Raw genomic sequence first — 15393 nt, 5'->3', positions numbered from 1 at the left:
TTTACTGATTTCTCAAACCATTTACATTTTGTGGTTTGTACTCGAAGTCCATTGTTTTCAAAACGTTTTAACACTTCCCTGACTCTGTTAATGTGTTCTTCTCTTGTGGGAGCTGTTATTATCACATCGTCTAAAAGACATGCAACGCCTTCCAAGCCAGCCAAGATTTGATCCATTTTACACTGAAAAGCTGCTGTTGCTATTTTTATCCCAAAAGGAAGGCGTGAATATCTGAAAAAACCTTTATGAGTGGAAATAGTGAGATACTTTTGTACAGAAGTATCAACTTCCATTTGTAGATATGCAGCCTTCAAATCAAGAATTGTGAATTCTTTCCCTCCTGTAAGTTTTGAAGTGATTTCTTCAAACCTAGGTAGGGGATAGTTGTCTGGACTTATAAACTTGTTTATGGTGGTTTTAAAATCAGCACATATCCGGACTGCTCCTGTAGGTTTCACCACAATAACTATTGGTGAAGACCATGTGATAGGTTCTTCACTTGTGTTTACAGGTGATAGTACATTACTGTCTACTAAACGTTGTAGTTCCATTTCTACTGCTTTTCTTAAGGAAAACGGAACTGGACGTGGTTTTGCAACTATTGGTATGGCATTTTTTGACATGTGGAAAAGTACCTTGCAGTTCTTTATTGTTCCCAGATTTGGATTGAAAACATCAGAAAAATCTGTGATTATTTTATTTACCAAAACTGAGTTTTTTTTTTGTGGAGAGCTTATTGTTTTTTTTTTTACTGAGCATATTTCAGCACCGGGAGGTAAGGGTAGATTGAATTTGAGGACCCAATTAAGTCCAAACAAAGGTATGTCATCTTTCTTTATAACAATTCCTGGTAATTTCCTGGAGTCACCAAAAGCATTGACATTTATATGTGTTTCTCCAAGTGTTTCAATGTCAATCCCTGTGTATGCCGTGAGGTTTCTTGTTGGTTTTAAAATGGGACTTCCAATTTTTTTCCATAATTTCTCGTTAATAACGCTGTAAGCGGCACCTGGATCATACAGCATTTTCACTGTGTTGTTGTTGAGTTTAACGTTCACCATTACTTTACAGCCTTTTTCCAGAGTTCTTATATGTTCAATATCGGAAAGTGACAGGTTGTCATCTTCTATTGATAAATTTTCGCGGACCTGATTTATCTGTTTGTCTTTTACAATTGTAGTGTTCCCTACTTTTAGACATGCTCTAGCAAAATGGTTCTTACCTCCGCAAGCTTTACAAAATTTGTTATTTGCAGTGCACATGACACCATCAGAATGTCGCCGGTTTCCACAACGGAGACAATGTGTATTTTTGTTCAATGTTAGAGTCGATTTCTTTTCATATTTTTCGTTGTACTTTTGGGGGTTAGATTCCATTGCCTGATGTTTATCAGAAATTTGTACTCTATTCAAATTTGTAGAACTGTTTTTAATTTCTTGCTGTTGAAGGTTAACGGTTTCTAGCAATTTTGCTGATTCTACTATTTTTGTAAAAGTTGTTTGTGTTGATGCATGCATTCTCAATAACTCAAGTTGCCAACTATCGTTGTTGATGCCTAATATGAACTGATCTCTTAAACGTTCATCCAGGTTATCACCAAAATTACAATTTCCTGCGAGAAACCTTAAATCTAGTTCAAATTGAGTTATGGTCTCACCTTCATTCCGGAATCGTCAAGAAAAACAAACTCTCTGGGATAGAGGTGCTTGTGGTTTCGTGTAGTATTTGTTTAAGACTTCTATCGCATCATTAAGTCCAATGTTGTTTATGGGGGTCGGATGCATAGAATCGAAAACTATCTTGAATGGTTGCGGTCCCAGATTCTCAAGTAGTAAGTCTCGTTTTTTTTCTTCATTTTTGATGTTTCCATTTCGTAGGAAAATCTTGAACCTTTCGTGCCAATGTATCCAATCTTCGGTTGTTCCATCGAATGGTTGACATTTGCTGTGATTTTTATTTACCGACTGCGCCATGTAGAATATTAGAAATAAATAAGTCTCAAAGATTAATACTCAACGTGTGTAATCTCCATTAAAACATGTAAGATAGAGTGAATTCCAATCAACAAACTATTAAATATTATAACTGATTTATGTCATCTGTTTTGCTTAACATCTGGTTTCTGGTATACTACAAACAACTTGCTCACATATTATCATTTCGATAAGTTTAGAAAGAGCAGGCACCAATGACACAGGACGATAGCTCTCTGGTTTATTTGTAGACCCCTTTTTGGAAATAGGGCACAAGTAGCTATATATTGTGGGTTTTGACGGGTTTTTTTGTGCAATCTCCCCCCTCCCCCCTCCCCCACCCTTCTGAGTTTGCGCAAACCCCCCCCTCCACCTCCCCCTCCCCCTCCTCCCCTCCCCCCAGAGTTTGCGCAAACTCCCCCCTCTCCCTCTCCCTCTCCTCTCCCTCTCACTCTCTCTCTTATCTTATCTTATCTTATCTTATATAATCTAATGTAATCTCTTCCCCTCCCCCAGTGAGGACGAGGGGGATGAAGAGAGAGAGAGAGAGTGATCTCTCTCTCTCTCTCAGTGAGGGAAAAAATAATTTCCCTTTCTCAGTGAGGGAAAAAATAATTTCCCTGAGGAAAAAATAATTTCCCTTTCTACTGACAGATTAAAGTGAATCTGTATTCTCTACTGTCAAATTAAAGTGAATCCATATTACTACATCTAATAACTTATACTGTAAAATTGAAGTGATTGCAAATTGAATAATTCAATTGGTTTGCTTTCCGCCCGACAGTTAGGAAAAATTTCAAATTTAATTTATATTGGAATTTTCTATGTGCTGTACAAACCTGCGGGCGTTATTTTTTAACGTGTTTCTCCGAGAATATCTATAATAAATTTAGAATGAACTAGCATATCCAAAAATGGCTATAGATATCCTCAGACCAATATCACTTGGTGTGGACAAATCATCAATCCCTGCAATCACTGTACAGTTCTCTTAGGAAAATTCTATCTCCGCTAACATTTAGTTCCCACGAGCGAGAAAGAAAACTTTTAAGCTTATGCTTGTTTAAGACTAGAGAATACTCATTCGGCAATTTGATAGTATGCTTGAAGTCCCCTTTGCTATCAATATCAATAATTTTAATGTGAATTTCTCCATTATCGGGAAATGTAACTTTTGTTACTCTAAACCAATCAAAAGGGTAACAATCAAAACCCCAATTGACTTGCTGGTCTGCATCAATTGAGAATTCATTAAAACTTGTGCAATCAAAATAACCAGTCATTTTTTCGTCTTATCAGCTCGAACGATTAGAACCAATGCTTCCCTCCGCGCAGCAATCTCTGCGTTACGAATGACAAGTGAAGGAGAGAACACTCAGCTCTCGACTGTTCTCCCCTTTGATCGGCCGTACGCTACTGCCAGTTAAAGTGAAACCATCATCTTGTTCTTGCAGCTATGCGTTACAATGGTTACCGCTCTTTATGAATTTTATGTTTTCGGGGCTAATACAAAGCCGGCATACTGGGCCAGCCCCATTTTGCTTGTAATCATTTCGGCTACCTGGGATTGACTAAGGTTGTGCTGTTTAGCCTCTATCCAATTCATATTAAAACTAACACGAGCATATTTGCTGACAATATCAGGCTATTTTATGAATGAATAAATTAAGATAATTTATGAAAGCGGCTGAACATTGCAGTCTCATCGCAGTTCCTTCCTCAGAAGTTTTAATCGAGTTCTCTATTTCATCATGAACTTTTTTCACAGCAAGTTCCAACTTGTCTTTCTTAATGAAATCTTTTAAAGCAATTTTTTCTACATACTTCTCTGTAATTTGTTTAAGCATAATATTAATAGAATCCTTTGTAACGAATTGTTCAATCCCATCCATAATATTAGCTTTTATTGCGTCTGCCATTCCAGATAATCTTTGTTCAAATTCTTCCTTAGTTATCGAGCTACTAGTCAATTTCTGCAAAACAGTTTCTAAATATTGATTATCAATTACTGACGGTTGTGTTTCATTTACTTTAGTAAAAATTCCTGTACTAAGCTGTTTCAATTTAGTATTAAGATAGTTTCTGTCCAAGACCTCCAAATTCTTAATTTTATCTGAAATGCCTTTCAATTTTTCGTCTAAATAAGCTTCATCAACTTTATTCTTGTCAATACTAACCAACTGGGTTGAAAAGCTATCTGATAAATGTTTCACTTCTCCTAATGCACTCTCTAGAGTTTGAGTTCTCTCTGTGATAACTTTATCAATATTTGCACTAAAATTTTGTAATGAACTAAGAATATGTTCTCTCTCAATTATACTAACGCCGATATTCTTTGTATTTTCCGAAACAAGTTTGGTTATTTGCGTATCTAAATAAATTTTCACAGCTTTGCTGATTCCCTGTTGATTTATAGAATCAATTATTGTCCGTGTTATCAAATCAATATTGCAGGAAAGTTCGCCACTAGAGCTAGCAGTAGCTGTTTCAATCCGACCGAATCGATGCAAGGTCATCATGACACTAAATAATTAGTTTCGCTTCTTTTAGCTCTTCAATTATAGATGCAATCTCCACATCATGACCAGAATTGCCAGAAGCTTTTGAGGAATAGAGTAAATTTAATCTTTCCACTAATTCAAAACTATCAAAGTATTGGTAATTTCTTTCATGAGAAATATTTTTTGCAAAATTCAACAAACCTTGTCCCTTCTTTTTACTAAGTTTTTTACTGGGAAATAATTTCTGAATCAATTGCGATTTAATTCCCTGATTACGTTTAACATAGCCTCTTCGATCTAAATGTATGCCATTAAGTGTTAAGATACGTTTGTACTTGGCAAGGTCTTTATCATTATAAAGATTTCTGTTTGGTCTCGCATTGAATAATAACTCGAGTAATCCGCGAGTTATTCGAATTCTGTCTTTATCAATATCTATATATCCATTATCAAATATTACCTGTAGATCACCGATATAATACTTATCACCTTGATGATTGTATGAAATTCCATAACTGATTGAATTATTCAATTTTTCGGCATGAAACGCTTTTAGGTATTGGCTCAACAAATCATCGATTCTGCTAGTACCAAGTAAACTGTTTTCTGATGTACTCCCATAACTCTGTTCATCATCATCTTCATCCTTCTCCTCCTCTTCCTCATCTTCATCTTCATACTCATCATCATCATCATCATCATCATCATCATCATCATCATCATCATCATTTCCATACTCTCTTGTTCCTCTTTTACTTCTTCCTTTTTAGGTGTAAAATCATGATTAGAGTGCAAACTAGATTTGGTTTTTCCCAATTCAATTATAGGTTCTATTGATGGCGAAAGAGATTTCCTATTGAATTCCTCCGTTCGTTTTTCAAAATTAATCAGGCTTTTATGCTTGTCACTGATCACCTTTCTCAATTTCTTAATCTTTTCTATTAAACTCTCCTTCTTGTTATTTACTATGCTATTTCCTCTCCTCTTCCTCCTCCTCCTATGTGTTTTAGACAACATGACTGTACAAAGAATTAATCTCTACTGAACGGAAAGAATCGTGTCCAGTGAATCCCGATATTTTCCTTCCTTTATATTACATTCTTTTAAAATTGTAAGAAAATTATGCGGTTTACGATTCCAAACTGTATGACAAAGTTTACTGAAATCTTTATAAGACATATCTCCTCCAACATGATCTCTGTGAATTAATTTGAGACTCAATAAATCCATCTTAAAAATTATTATCATATTTGCATTATCTCTAGTGAAATGTTTCTGTGTAGCACCATAACTCTGAATTAAATATGCAGTGTCAATATTACGGTGACGGCCCATAGTAAAAAATTCTCTTATCTGGGGCACATTGCTCAGTTGCAAGTCATCAAATATAACTAAGCTATATTCTGGGATTCGGTTCGGATGTGGAATTTGGCTCACATCATCTTTCATGTGAAATTTATTTAGAAAAACATATTTTGGTTGATATAAACTTTTGCTAAATAAGTAAATGTGCTTAAATTTTAAACCATTTTCAGCAAATACTAAATTAAATAAGAGATTTTTTTTTCCCCCAGCACTGGGTGATATAATTAACATTCTTGCATTGTGAGGTAGTAGCTCTCCATTTTTACAAAATGCAGGCTTTTCTTTATTTGTAATTAATTTATCAAAGTTAACAATTGGTAATTGACTCATGATTACAAATGTACAGAACGTGATCTGATAAGGTACTGAAAACTTTTACAATAGTTAGAACAATGCCGCTAGTATTTAGAGCAATGACCGAGCGCATGTTGGCGCTACATGTATAGAGAGGCGTTTCCCAGAGATTGAAATGCAGGCAACACTCTCCACCTCCTCTCCTCATCATCATCATCATCAGACAGATTATGGATGTTCAAAAGATTCTTATATTACGAAATGAGAACCAATGTTTGATGATAATAATACTTCTAATATATTTTCAACGAATGTACATCATGATATTTACAATAAATGTACATGTTATTTACAATAGATTATTTACAATAAATGTACATGTTATTTACAATAGATTATTTACAATAAATGTACATGTTATTTACAATTGATTACAAAAGATTATTTCTCATCTAATAATTGATCTTTACTAATATAGCTAGGTTTAGAAAATCCAATCCATTTCACTAACAATCCTTTTTTATCACGTTTTAATATTTTTTCAATCAAATACACTTGTCTCTCCGTTTCGTTTAATTGTGTTTTTTTAATTTCTTTTGCATAAAACCTACCACTAATTACTTCTCCATTTAGATCTCTCAGTTAGTAGGTTATAGGTTTAGAAGGGAATATAGAATGAATCACAAAATACTCTGCGCTCCAGTTTATGTTGTAAGATTTATCGAAAAATAATCGTTTCTTCGAGATTCGCACAATATCTCCTAGCTTAAATTTTGGTTTTGAATTTTTCAATTTATATCGTCTATTGAATGCAGAATTCAATGACGATAAAACATGTGTACGATCTTTCCTGTGAACATCTTTAGGTTTCATTCTAATTGAACTGTGCACTGTAGCATTATAATTTTGAACCAAACTGTCTAGATTGCTTAACCAGTTTTTTGTTCCATGTTCAGTTAAATATCTATAAATTTTCGATTTAAGTGTTCTAATCAGCCTTTCAACTATGGATGCTTTTTTATCACTAAAAACATGGTAATGTTTAATACTATATTTATCTAATAACGCTTTAACTTTTGAATTGAAGAATTCTGTTCCCTGATCTGTTTGGAACAGCTTAACTCCCTTATTTTTAGAAATAATTGGTTCGAGAGCGTTAAATACAGATTGGCTTGTCTTGTCTTTTAATGGTACACAATATGCAAATTTTGAAAAACAATTAATAACAACTAAGATATATTTATAACCCTTATTAAAACGTGATAAACTTATCATTTCAATAAGGTCGGCTTGAAGGAGGTCTTTTTCACTTTTCAGTTCATATTTGCGAGTGGCATAGTTCACACGCGGCACGCTATGAAGCTCTAAAGCTGGCTTAGATCTAATAATATTCATGATATTTACAACAGACAAATCAAATTAGTGGTGTTGGATGATTGTCACGGCACATACTGATCAATCAGTTAGAGTGTTGAGGGTACTCTGTAATGTCCAAAAGGCAGAGTATCCAGACCATTTTCTGCAATGTACCTTTTATCGTCATATGGACTCAAACAGACTTTTGCACATTTAACCTGAAACATACTATGATTATAGGATCTTAACATACTAAATTTTTCTACATGTACACTACGTTTAAACAATGATTTCTTATACAAGTTAAAATTAAGCTTTCTACATTTAACCGCGGACTTTACTCCCTTTGCAACGCATTTATTTACAGGTTCGTCATCATTCTCATTACAAACTAAAAAGCTGTAAAGTTTCGATCTAAGGCCTATAAATTTAGAGATCGGTCTTGAGGATGTCTCGTCCTTAAACTTTCCTACAACTTTATTTCTCTCCATGGAAAAGCAAGGGTGGCAAGGTGGATAGTTAGAAGTATCGAATAGGTTCAAATTATCTTTAATCAACTGATACACATCCTCTACTTTTACATTTAAAAGAAAACTGTCTGTATCGGTCATACAGAGTTCTACGCGGTTCCAGGCTACGATTTTTTGCAACTTGCAATAAAAGAATTTGTACATATGGAATTCGCTTAACTCCAGTACAGAGAAGCCGGAATAGACAGGTTTGTTCATTTTAAGTTCTAATTTACGAGAGAAAACCGCGATCACGTCCGGACTAATTATTTGCCAGTGTTTGCATAACAGATTTAAAATGTACTTGTCTAATAGTTTTTCATCTGTAATAATTTTAACATTGATGTGTTTCCGAACTGATTGTATAGTCTTACCAAAACAAAGATTGCAACATGCCTTAAAGAAAGATACTTCAAATTTATTTTTCGTGGCCTGTCTATTTTTGATATTGAAATCGATGTAGCTTTTCAGCCAGGGAGATTGGGAAAAGCTTATTACGCGATGTACTTTCATTAATTTCAAACCGAGCTGAAGGTAGAGTTTTAAATTGACGTAGTGTACAATGTACTTTTCACGGTTAAAAAGTGTGTTCATGAGTTTTTTTGTCTTGCTCTGTCCGTTCTCATTTGTCTGATACTCGGACAGCAATTCCGCAGCAGCGGAGTTAAGTGCAGGGGCGCGAGAGGGAAGCTGGCATGCTTATCGTGTAAATCTTTCGGGTACTCGAGATCACATTCAATTACGTAACCAGTTCCTGAATTGCTGTCCAAATTCGCGAAATCAAGTTTGGAAATTTCTTCCTCTGTGAGGAATTTGAAATTCCCAAGAGGGAGGGATCTGCTCATAGCTTCCGAATAAAGAGAATTCGCGTCTATATAAAGGAGATAATTAGACGGTTTTGAGGGATCGTATGTCTCAGGTAGATGTTTGTTATTCGCCTCACAATAACGTTTACCGATAAATGAGACCCCGCCTCTCATTCCCGCTTCGAACATGAGATGCATGTCCGGATCTGTAATTAATTGCAGTTCGACTTTAGTGTATTTCAACATGCAATTCCAGGTGAAGTGCACGAGGGAAATAAAATGAGTAACATCAAGCCCGTATGAGGTAAAAAGCGTAGACCTCATAGATTCAAAAACTGTCGCTAATAACATTACGTCCAAACATAAATAAAAATCATGATATTCACCCAGACTTTTCAGATTGAATGTCGAGAACATTCTTTGTGCATGTTGATATTCTTCGCGAGTCAGAGGTGTGTCCGTTAAATCATTATGAAAACATTCGATTGGAGGAAGTGACGTTTCCGCGAATTTTTCGGGACAGCTCATGTACGAGTATGGATATACTCCTTTTTTTAACAGAAGCTGTCTGTGTTTGTGAGGTGGATCATGAAACACCAAAAATAATCGCTCGAACTTCTTTTCCATGTCTGTACTTTCTACCAAATTACGCATCAATACTTCCAAGGATTCGTTCATAAACTTGTAGGAATTTAGAAATTTAATTTTGTCTACCGAAAGTGACAAAAATCTCACTGATGTATTCGCGATGCAGGAAATTTCTTTTTTACATTTACCGAGCGCTTTCAGAATAAAATGCGAATCAAAACCGGAGAAATTATGGAAATAACACGAAATGTACTCCGGAGTACGTGTTGTTAAATTGCAAGAAACGTGTGCCGCACACAAGTAATTACCGGTTTCATGCGCGTGGTGACGGCATTTAATATCGGTTTCTGAGAACGGTTCAGCACAAAGCCCGCAGTTTACTGAATTTTAAAATTCGCGCTCTTCACTTTCGGTCAAATGTTGCATCGGAATTTCACGTTTCATATCCTCATACAAAATTTTGCCAAGATCTGTAATTTCCTGAAGAAATTTCTCCATGATTTTTTCGTCTAAACTACTCGATCTATGGAGTACAGGCCCATACGCAATTTCTCCGTTTACGTCAATAACAACGAGACAATACCCGCAAGGAATATGCCGCGCCGTTTTCTTTGTATAACTACGAGTAATTTCATCGGAATCGGATTTGTCATCATCATCATCATCATCATTAATATTCACAACGTATGTTTCTAAATCCGCGTAAATTGTGTACTTTTTCTTTAACGTCGCGCTCAGTTTCTTGAATTTAATTGTCTCTCCGCGTTTAGGATATGGAACGTGCTGAGATTCAAACTTGGAACAAAGTTCCACATGTTTCATCAAATTTGCTTTACCGTCTACATTTCGAGTTTTGTCTGATGTGAACCGTTGAAAACAGAAATTACAAACATGTACTTGACCCTTGTGTTTTGAAAGGTGACAGAAAAGATGCGATAAACCGTGTTTTCCGTTAGCGGTGTTGATTAAACAAAAATGTGTTTTTCCTGCATCAGCTTTCAACATTAAAAGATTAATTTGGTGTTTACGCGTGCGGAAAATGCTTGTACGGTAGGGGAAAAATTTTTTGTTGTCATACGCTATGATGTGAATTGCAATATCCGGATTGAGTATTTCGAATTTCTTAATATCGCGTGTCGTCACCGGGAAATTTACACCTCGCATATTGAGTGTGTGAGCAAACTTGCTCAAATACTTTACAGTCAAGTCCGAGACTCTTGGTTTCTGATGGAAATATGCGAGGACCGACCACAAAAAACATTTTTCGTCAGAGAGATTTTTGACATTTATAATACAATGCATGTTTTTCAAAAACTGGTGTGTTTGAATAAAACTGGATGAGTATATTGGATTAAATTTAATCACATTCACATCCAGCAAATCAATTTTCTCCAACACCCATCCGCTCCCATGTCTCACGAAATTTTCGAAAGAAGAGAGGATTTTTCTCACAGCTATCATGAAATGCTGGTTAAAGTCATCATAGTTCTCAAGAATACTCAACCATATATTGGAGAAACTATGTAAGTTTACTAAAGTTGTGACAGACTCATCAACCTGCTTGTCATCCAGCACCACTAATTTATACAATAAAACGTTTAAAACTATGAACCACTTTACATTTCCATCATACCGTGCCGCATGCTCCCTTATTATCTCGAAAACTCGAGTTTTCGACCTCTCAAGCACATTCACAATGTCAATATCTCCAGCTTCGTCATCATCGAGGGTGATGCGATGGCGGACTGCGCTTGAATTGATGCCACGAAGTCTGCGTTCCCTCGGCATGATGCTGAAAAACAAAAGAATAATGATCAGGATGGCATAGGCAATAGTGTGTGTAAAGGAGTACAACTACAATTCACAATCAGTTGTGAATTAGCATTCACGATGTTATCACAAGGACAGATAATGTTGCATGAAAGATTGAGATTATTAACATTCGATAAAAGATGGACAAAAACTAGTCAGAATTTGTCGGCAGAAAATATGGCGGAAGAAGGTTTTATATTCGCGTGTGAACCAGACATTGTGCGATGTGTATTTTGTTCAATTTATTTAGGTGATTGAGAACAAAATGATGTAGCAGCCATAGAACATGCAAAGTTCAGCCCAGATTGTGCATTGAGAAGGAAAGGAAATATAACAATTGAAGATGAGAATTTCGATAATAATATTCTGCGAGAATATGAAGAAAGATATTTATCATTTACCAATATGCCAGAAGATTTATCTGTTCAAGGAGAGTACTTTGAAAAACTACCTCCACACCATCTACATTGTTACATTTGCAAACCATTAACTGATAGAGCAGACTATTTTGCAAGAAATGGTTATTTCTTACATAACTATCACTATCTGCAATGTGTATTTTGTAAATATATTATCGTTGAACCATTTGAAAAAGTAATGCATTTACCGTTTTGTTTATATGCTGATGAGTGTAAGAAAAAAGAAGAAGAAGAAGAAGCACATCATACAGATGAGCCGAAAAAATCACAAGCATGCAGTATGATGTAGAAGGTCAATTTTGTCCTCAGAGGAGAAAAATTGTCCTCGGAGGAGAACAATTGTCCTCGGAGGAGAAAAATTTAAGTAAAAATGAACTTACATGTGTTGATTTGACGAAATGAAATAATCGGATATGCTTCTCTCAGCTCAGTTAGCTCCTCGACTCGGTTCAGGTATCGTCTCAGCTCAGGTAGCTCCTCGTTCCAGCTTAGCTCCTCGGCTATGCTTTTCTCGATGCAGGTATGTTTCCCTCACGAGAGCACAACTGTTTATGACACCGAGGAAACCCCGAGTTGTGAGGTGAGAAAATGCTGTGAAAAACAATGAAATATTTAATAACTGTAACCAAATATATATATTATAAATCAATTTAGTGTTATTTCACAAAAATATGAGAATGTAACAAATTTTACTTACAATCAATAATGTTAGCGTTGAGCTCGTGCTAAACCTCTGGGGAGTACGCAGTGCTCGCCAATTGTGATACGCCTCCTATGTGTTTCTCTCTCACTCGTACAAGCCTGCAACAGACAGAGAAACGACTTGCTATATAATCACTTCCCTCAGAGGAAAATCATCATTCACGTTAGAGCTATACACTTTGAGTGTTTTGTGAATTTCTCCACAATACTTCGTGAACTTCTCCACTTCACAACGGCGACGATGGACTCATCAAACGCTTCCTCCTCCTCCTCCTCCACTACATTATTCATCATCCCGGACAGCCCGCCATCGGAGAGGGAGCTGAACTACTGGGAACAGCAGAAGCAGCAGAAGAAGCAGCAGCAGTAGAAAAGCCGCAGCTCGGCTGCCACCTCTGCTGCTACAGCTGTCGCCTCCACCTCTGGCGCCTCCTCATCCTCACCCCTGAAGATGCATGGAATATTTGTTCAATGTGAGGATGAGGAAGAAGTCATCATACCCGACAGCAGCCCTCTCCCGCAAGCTACGCCAGCTACTTGGGCACCACACCGAGCGGCCCTCACATCGGTACCCGCCGCCAAGCAGCCGGTGAAGCGGAGGCTGGTCTTTGATGACGAGCCCGCCGTCCTCACTCAATCAAAGGTTAGCATACAAAAAATTATTATTATTATTGTAATGTGCACAAAAGATTTTATCAAAATTAGTTTTGGATAAAATCTTTTGTGCACATTACAAGTCTCTATGTTTATTTGAATAAATATGAAATTACTGTGAGCAAAGTCAAGACTGAGCTTGTACGTATTATGCTATCAAAACAATCCGAACACAGATAACTTTTCACACGATGGTTGCATTGTTTAAACATGTTTACTAAATATGTTGCATGAAACAATTTGAATTGAGTTATGTCGGTGAATTTCCGAGTTATTACATACTGATTACATATATTGTTATTTGAATTATGAAAAATCCAATCATATGCATAAACTGTTTGATTGTGTGAAACAAAATTGTTAAAAATTTGCATGAGTAATGAAGTGAAATTCGAATAATATATATATATTGATATTATAAATCCAATCATATGCATAAACATTATTCTGCAATAACTTTGATGTCAAATTACTTATTACTTATATTGTTATTATAAATCCAATCATATGCATAAACATTATTCTGCAATAACTTTGATGTCAAATTACTTATTCGAATAATATATATTGATATTATAAATCCAATCATATGCATAAACATTATTCTGCAATAACTTTGATGACAAATTACTTATTACTTATATTGTTATTATGAAAATCCGATCATATGTTGATTGTAATGAACTGAAAAAATTTTTCGACTCGATTATCTAACAATTTGAATTGAGTTATGTCGGAGAATTTCGGAGTTATTACTCACAGTTTTGAGTAGTGAATCTGTTGAGCAAGATCTCTCTCTCTCTCTCATATGATTTTATAACCTGAAACAAATAAGAGTCTAATGAAATATTTTTCAACAGAAACGTGCGGCGCAAGAGCACGACAGCTCCATAACGCCTCTTTTGCGGGAGGAGGAGGAGGAGGAGGACGAGTTGGACGTGGAGACGGAGGACTTCCTCACCATTATAAATCGTCATACTGAGAAACCATGGACGCCTCTCCGGCAGTTGGTGGAGGACACGGCGTACCCCATCGTGGGGGTACGGGAGATTACAAACCAACATGGTCGCCGCATTGTCTTAAAAGTCCATTTAACATCTGAACGGCTGACGGACATATACATGCCGGAGAGGTATACCCACAGTTTAACGTCCAAAGACATTGAAAGTTTCAAAAGAAATTGTAAATCACTATGTCTGTTTGTGAAGCATGTTAATGCTTTTTTGACAGACATAAAAATTGTTAAGTGCAAAATTAGCAAATTTGGCATTTAACAATATTTATGTCGGTGAGCATTAACATGTTTTGCATGTTAATATGTATAAATTTGTTATGTATAAATTAGTAGTGCTCACAATAAATAGTTTGTTATTCTATAAAAATTTTTCTCAATTCTCACCTATCAGTTCGCTAGTACGTGTAGACAAGTGCACTCAATCACTCTCCACTATGCAAGTTGCATTGAGCGATAAGAAATGAAAATGTGTTTTTATAGCTTGTTGTACGCACGCACGCACAAGCAGGCCTACTGCTGACATCAGTCGGTCGCTCACTCAGTCAAGGCCGGGCAACGCTCGACCTTCACAAGGCCGGCCGCCTTCCTTGTTGTGAAGCTCGGGCATTGCCCTCACACATCTGGTTCGGCTCGCGTTCATATCTGTATGAGCGGAACACTTTCAATATTATTGTGTTTGTCTTTTTCAGATCAGCTATTTGAAAAATTCATTTCAAATAGCTGATCTGAATAGGTGAATTCGATTTGAAAGGTGAATTCATTTCCAAATTAATAGAAAATTCAATTTTCTTTTAGATTAAGTTAGTGTAATGATTAATTAATTAACTTTAGTTAATGTTCAACCATTGAGTTGAAAGGTAATGAAAATGGTATGTAGGAGAAAGCAAAGTGCAAGAAAACGAGGCAGAGGATTCTTAAGCTCTGCCGCGAAAGTACTTAAGGGGGCGGCAGGGGCTGCTACAGGAATTACTTCAACTATTTTAAATAAATTGATCGATGTAACACCATTTGAAATCCCAATAGCACCTGGCTACCAGTGGTGTGGACCGGGCACAAATGTACCCTTAAGGTTGGCAAGAGGAGATCCTGGAATCAACAAACTTGACCAGGCTTGTAAGGCCCACGATATAGCTTATTCACAAAATAGTGATAATTCTAATCGCGCCAAAGCTGACAGAATTCTAGCGAACGCGGCGTGGGAAATTTTTAAAAATCCGAAAACTCCCCTAGCTGAGAGAGGTCTCAGCTACCTTGTTACGAATGTAATGAAAGCTAAAAATTACTTTGGAGGTTCTTTGAGAAAGAAGATGAAGAAGAAGAACAAGAATGTGAAAAGGAAAGGTTATACTAATGATATTAGACGCAAAGCTATAGCTCAGTTGAAACAACATATTGCAGG

General features: G+C 36.2%; 1 protein-coding gene across 1 annotated transcript; it reads left to right on the top strand.

Moving 5' to 3' along the window:
* Nucleotides 1-12643: 12643 nt before the first annotated feature.
* On the top strand, nt 12644-14686 carry LOC120355625. Its single transcript, XM_039444228.1, has 2 exons — nt 12644-12968; nt 13840-14686. Exons 1-2 carry the CDS (start codon nt 12777-12779, stop codon nt 14251-14253), a joined length of 606 nt encoding a protein of 201 aa, XP_039300162.1. The 5' UTR covers nt 12644-12776; the 3' UTR covers nt 14254-14686.
* Nucleotides 14687-15393: the final 707 nt, after the last annotated feature.

The sequence above is a fragment of the Nilaparvata lugens genome, unplaced genomic scaffold (assembly GCF_014356525.2).
Source record: "Nilaparvata lugens isolate BPH unplaced genomic scaffold, ASM1435652v1 scaffold372_1_2, whole genome shotgun sequence".
In the NCBI taxonomy this organism is placed as follows: domain Eukaryota; kingdom Metazoa; phylum Arthropoda; class Insecta; order Hemiptera; family Delphacidae; genus Nilaparvata; species Nilaparvata lugens.
This window is presented reverse-complemented; position numbering and strand designations above follow the sequence as displayed.